At 46.2% G+C, this 5,947-nt stretch overlaps 1 protein-coding gene across 1 annotated transcript; it reads right to left on the bottom strand.

The window, feature by feature from the left end:
* Positions 1-2,904: 2,904 nt before the first annotated feature.
* LOC123426208 (non-specific lipid transfer protein GPI-anchored 5-like) lies at positions 2,905-5,516 on the bottom strand. Its single transcript, XM_045109996.1, has 3 exons — positions 4,807-5,516; positions 4,643-4,720; positions 2,905-4,284 (listed from the first exon to the last, which is right to left on the bottom strand). Exons 1-3 carry the CDS (start codon positions 5,243-5,245, stop codon positions 4,178-4,180), a joined length of 624 nt encoding a protein of 207 aa, XP_044965931.1. The 5' UTR covers positions 5,246-5,516; the 3' UTR covers positions 2,905-4,177.
* Positions 5,517-5,947: the final 431 nt, after the last annotated feature.

Below are 5,947 nucleotides of genomic sequence, written 5' to 3'. Positions count from 1 at the left end.
ACAATCAGATGGCGACTTGAAGAAAACCTGCGGAGGGGATCCGGATCGGGAACGAAATCCAGCAGTTGCGACCGAACCGGATCGGGAGCTGGACGTTGACGTAGCGGGAAAGAGCGGTGGCGTCGCGAGATCCGGCAGGGGCCGGTGGGATCCGACCTGATCTGCAGCAGCCGGGGACAAAGACCCGCGGGGGCCGACGGGATCCAGGGCCAGCGGGACCGGCTGAAGATCGGGAGCCGGCGGGAGATCAGGGGCCTGCGGGACGAGCCCCCTGCTTCGATCGAGCAGGACGAAAGGAGATCGAGCGGGGAGGCCCGGTTGGAGATCGATCGGGAGGGCGAGTTGCGGTGCCCGAAAAAAATAACCTAAGCTCTAATACCATGTTAGGAAAGCAACTTGTCTATATTGAAGGCCCAAGGGGCATATATATATTACACATGACATGAGGTGCAAGGAAAGTAAACATAGACTAATAAGGACTCCTAGACTAATACTAATAGACTAATAAGGACTCCTAGACTAATACTAATACTTCCTAACAATATTGGACCTGCTTCCTCATAGCCTGTTCCATCCTCCTAGCTAACCAAATTGCTCTTTGGAGATCAGCAGGTTCATGGCATTGTACATAATGCTGAATGCTGTCATGTAGTCGAGAGATGAAACTGTTTTTGAAATAATCATTTGGTAAGGCAGGATTGTCTCTTCTCATCAGATTCATGTTCTGCTCAAACTGTAAAATATAATCATTAAGGCTTCCTGTTTGAGTGAGTGCATGAAATGCCCTTACATTGTCACAGACGGAAGTCTGTGCAAACCTGTCGCCTACATGCCTGCAAAATTTGTACCATGGCAAAGTATTTGCAACAATGCCAGTGCCTCTCCACCACTCCATAGCAGCACCTTTGAGGTAAGTAACTGCGATTTCAGTTTTCAATTCAGTTGGAGTTCTTGCCGCTTCAAAGTACATTTCAATAGTTTGAATCCAGGAGTCTGTTCCACTGCCATCAAACCCAGGTATGTTCATCTTGGCAGGTTTCACTAGAGCTTGAGGTCTTCTATGATCTCCAAAGACTTCTCTATTTTGTTGAGCATTTCTCCTTTGCAGCTCTTGCTGTGCTTCAGCTTCTGCCTGTTCTCCAGGAGGTAGAGGGGGCAGAGTGACTTGTTGTTGAGCTGCTGGTGTAAGTCTGGTCTCAAGAGCAGTAGCGACTTGCTTGTTTTGAGAGAAGTGAGGATGCCTGTAGGGAACTTTGTACTGCCATCAAGCTGTAGTTCTCGACCTGTCTGCAGGTCATGTAAAACAGCAGAACCAACAGTGACAGGTGAGTGAAAAATTTCTCCTGGTTGTTTGAGAGCTCCTTGAGGAGTGCTATTAGGATTTGCCACAGGTAAAACATCAGGATTTGAGGGTGGGTGTTCCCTGGGCTGTGGAAATGTGGAGATGAAGTTGGTCAAAGCTTGTTGGAGATCTCCCAAGGATTTCTGCACAGACTGAAAGTTGCTAGACACATGCTCTCGGAAATCCAGAAATTTTTGTCTGTCCAACTCTCTATTCTGCTGCAGAGTTTTAACATCAAGCTGCAGAGATCTAAATTCTAGGGATTGTGTGCTTAACGAATCGTTTTCACCACCCATGATGAAGGCCAGAGGAACAGTAGGGATGGTTTTATACGGCAGAGTGCCAAGCCACCTCACTACTACGAGATCAGACAAGAAAAGGAAGGAATTTTACCACAGCACAGGGTGCAACCAGGCCTTGTTCTTGGTGATCCTGCTGCCGTCACACCGACACCAACGCCGCGCCGCCTAGCAGTACACCGGATCCGGGAGGGTGGTGGGATTTTACCGCTCAAGGGAGGTGCTTTAGCAACCACGTACCTGTCGTCCTGTCCAGACCTGTACCGAACTTCACCGCCGCCTGCGCCACCAGAGTAACACCGCTGCCGTGATCGGGAGGGGAAAAGGAGGATTTTACGGCTCCTCCAACTCCTTCTCGGCCTCCAGATCCAAAGCGCCGCCGAGGAAGAAACCGAGCTCTGAATACCAATTGTCAGACCCAAATTGTCTGACGGACTAAAATTCAGAGTAACACCCAGAATTCAGAGATCTAACACTAGCAGTGCTTGATTGCAGAGGAAAGTTATCTAGGGTTCTTGGTACAAGGGAGACCAACCGGGAACACCGGCGGCTAGGGTTTACCCCAAAGGAGATAAGCATGAGCACGCAGGCTCCAAATCTGGGGCTTTATAGCCTTACAATCATCTAGAAACTGCAAGGAGTCTCACACGGAGAGGGAGGAGCAGTTGCTGCTTTACAGAAAGGGAAACAGCGACGTCCAAAGTGACTAGAGCCGTCGGATGGCCGATTAACGCTAGAGGTTGAGAGCTGCTTTGTGAGGTGGTACAATGCAACCAAGGGCGTTGGATGGCCGATGGATGGAGTCGCTGTCTTCATGCCAAGGAAAGAGGTAACTGAACTTAACTGAAAGCCAAACGCTGTCGCATTCTTCAGAGATGCAGGTTGGGTCTTGACACTGGCAGTGCACGATGCTACAGGGCACGCGACATGGCCTTCTGCTGGAGGAGCTTCAGGGCGTGTGGCAGGTGATGATCTGCCAAGAACCTGATTTTGGGGTAGCAATTAACGTGCTCGACGAAATGCTTTACCGAAGAGGCAGTGCCGGCCTGTCAGGCCAACTCGCGCTGGAAGAGCAGGCCACAGTTCTCCAGTGCTACGCCGACACATGCTCACTAGCCTATCCCAGACGACTTCCTGCGCACCATCTACTCTCCAAGATGGAGCTGCATGAGGAGTTACGCATGTCAGGGTACATATGGACACCCACCTCGTGCTGCACATGTAGCCAGCGAACGCCTGGCCATCGTGTTCGGGCTGGTGAGTACGCCACATGGCCATCTTTTTTGGTATTTTCTTCTCTCCGACCATCTCTCTGCTTAAACGGGCTCATGATTCTCATCATTGTTTGCTCCAGTTAGTTGATTGTGACTCCTGACTGTGTGCCTGGAGTTGTATTGTGCTCGTGTGTGTGAATGACTTGGTTTGAGTGACGCAGATGATGGTGAGGCTTACTCAGCCTGGACCTTAGCACCACAACGACAACACGTACTCGACAACACTGTTGGCCATGATAAGCGGCTGTAGGCTGTAGCTGACGTGGCGCAGCGGGAGCTCCTCCATGGCTGATTCGGTATTGAGATGTGATGTGAGTGGGTTTGGGAGAGCAGTTGGTGGAGGGAGGGATGGAGGGGCCACTAAATAATAAGAACAGAAAATTTGGGGTGTTTTGTGCAAAATTAGGACTTATGATGCATTTTACTCTAGGCAATATACCGTACATATGGTAAGTCAAAATCCCAAGGAAAAGTATATTTAAAAAAAAAATGTTATGTCACTGCAGCTATTTTATACATCCTTTGTTTCACAGCATCTGTCTCTTATGCATACCTAGGAAGCCAAATAAGTAAGTGATATCTGGTGGAATCTTGTTGTTTTCGCTTTCGTGAAATGGGCATACTACTAATATATCTAGTGAGAACAAGTATGATATTCCATCAAATATTACTTCAATTATGTGCCACCATGTGGGACAACTTATGGAAAAGAGGAAATCCCTCTGATCCGAATTAATTGACACAGCCTCTTTACAGTGTCCATTTAACGTTGTATAGAGGCCGCGTCAATTAATTTGGATCAGAGGGAGTAGTATAAATTAATTAATGTTATGCACAAACCAATTCTCAAATGGTTCCATGCAAACCAGTTTGGTAAGTTAAAAATCTGCAGGCAAAATTTACTTCTAAAAACATGTTACATCACTGCAGCTATTCTATACACACTTCATTCATGTTATTATGCACAGACGAAACCTCAAATAATTACTTGCAAACCAGTTTAATAACTCGAAAAATCCCAGGCAAAGTAAGCTTGACAAAAAATGTTATGTCACCGTAGCTAGTTATACCTGTTAATTCATGTTATGCACATCCGCTGGAGTTAATCGGCTTCTTATACTGAATGACACACCAACTTTTTCTGAGACTCATCGGAAAGATATATCATACTAAATGGTATTGTAATCTTCTTCTCATTTAATACAAAGGCTGCAGAACATCCAACTCCCACATGACATTGTGAAAATGAAACTGTGCAACACTTAGAAGACATAGATTAATGCACATGCAGGTATAAGCACAGTGACCATCAAATTTGCTGCATTCTTTGAGTTCCTGGAGCTTGATGTTGCATTCGAATTCGGGCTCCCTGCATTAAATTGAATGATGTAGCAGTTAGTCCTTGAGTTTTCACCATGTATTGCATACTGGATTGGAGGAACACTAGACTACTGCTGATCTCATGGTGTAGTTCTGGAAGTAGTTTTTTATGTATTGTATTGGGAATTGGGATACCTTGATCACCAGAATTTTTGAACTTACATTGGTCTAGGGTAGTAAATACTCGTGTACTTTTCAGTGATGTGTACCAAAACTTTTATTTGGCCAGAAATGGATGCCACAGTAGAAGCAAATTTCGATCTTGCATTTTGTACAGGAAAATAATAATGAAGTATCTTAAATGAACACACGTTATATTCCATCTTTAGGCTTATTTATGACTTTACCTTTAGGTGCATCTACGAATTGGTCGCTCGTCCCCTCCGGCGGGTCTTCTGGCGCTATTGCTGGAGGAACTGGGATGGCTGGAATTTGAGAAGTCTGGTGTAATGAGTTTAAGAAGCGACATGCTACTTACTCTAGGGTGCAACAGATCGTAAAATTAACAGACCGGTGCATTGGCTAATCGGCGGTGCTTGGACCTTGCAGAAGCCAGGGAGCTCCAGGGCTCTCGTGTGGTTAATGGCGATGCCAAAGGACGCTGCGGTGCCATCCAGAACCATGCAGAGGCATCGGGGGTCGGTCTGGACGACGCCGGCGAGGGTGGTGCAGCAGGAGAAGCCAGGCGCCAGGGCTTTGCTCCCGATGAAGTCAAGGCATGGGGATAGAGTCATCATCACGCTCGAGCAGCCGTTGTTCTGTGCCACGGCCTTGGAGGCAAGCATCGTCGCCAGAATAAGCGCGATGGCAACGATCTCCATCTTCCTCGCAGCCCCTTCCCCAGGATGAACAATGCCGGTAAGTAATATCACAAAGCTACGTCTCAGAGAAAAAAAACTTGGATGTGATAGGAAGTGGTTTGTAAGGAAGTTGGAGGAAGAAGTGGGCATTGTCTGCTGCAGATGCGCCCGGATTTTTCGGAATGGTATACCAGGAAGCTGCTACTGTCTCCTGACCGCACACATCATTTAGGGTGGAAAGGGCTTTGATGCATGCCCATAAGTTTAGGGTGGTTTGTTTCTCCCAACCAGTTGTGGTTCTCGTTTGTTATTCCCTAACCTGGACATTTTGTCGTCATATTTGTATTGTACTCCCTCCGTTCCTAAATATAAGTTTTTTTTAGATATTTTACTAGGAGACTACATACGGAACAAAATTAGTGAATTTATATTGTAAAGTATGTCTATATACATCTGTATGTAATCCCCTATGAAAACCTTTAAAAAGATTTATATTTAGGAACGGAGGGAGTAGGAGGCAGCTGTTATTTGCTTGTTTTGAGAATTAACCTACTCGTATATTACTATACAAGATTGTTTCTAATTAGTCATGACAAAAACAAGAATATATGCGTAAGTAGCATCGCACAGGATGGTACGATATGTACTCTTCTGTATCCCCTGCAGCTGCAGGTGCTTGATCCTGTAATTAGTAGATGACCCGATGAGCAACCAATTGGAGCCAAGAAGCCAAGCAACTAATGGAAAACATATTTTGTGAATGATCCGCAGGGGCAAAAAGAACAAATGCAATCGAGAACTTGCACGATCTATCTGAATGGTTTTTGGTGAATTGTCTGCAAATGATTATTT

This window comes from Hordeum vulgare, chromosome 2H (assembly GCF_904849725.1).
Source record: "Hordeum vulgare subsp. vulgare chromosome 2H, MorexV3_pseudomolecules_assembly, whole genome shotgun sequence".
Taxonomy (NCBI): domain Eukaryota; kingdom Viridiplantae; phylum Streptophyta; class Magnoliopsida; order Poales; family Poaceae; genus Hordeum; species Hordeum vulgare.
This window is presented reverse-complemented; position numbering and strand designations above follow the sequence as displayed.

What these genes read in the sequence shown, in the direction of transcription:
- LOC123426208 (XM_045109996.1), bottom strand. Translation starts at nt 5,245, where the DNA reads ATGCCCACTTCTTCCTCCAACTTCCTTACAAACCACTTCCTATCACAT. An exon ending in GCCGATTAGCCAATGCACCG is followed by an intron (nt 4,721 to 4,806) that starts GTCTGTTAATTT and finishes CTCAAATTCCAG; the next exon opens with CCATCCCAGTTCCTCCAGCA. An exon ending in ATTCGTAGATGCACCTAAAG is followed by an intron (nt 4,285 to 4,642) that starts GTAAAGTCATAA and finishes AATTTAATGCAG; the next exon opens with GGAGCCCGAATTCGAATGCA.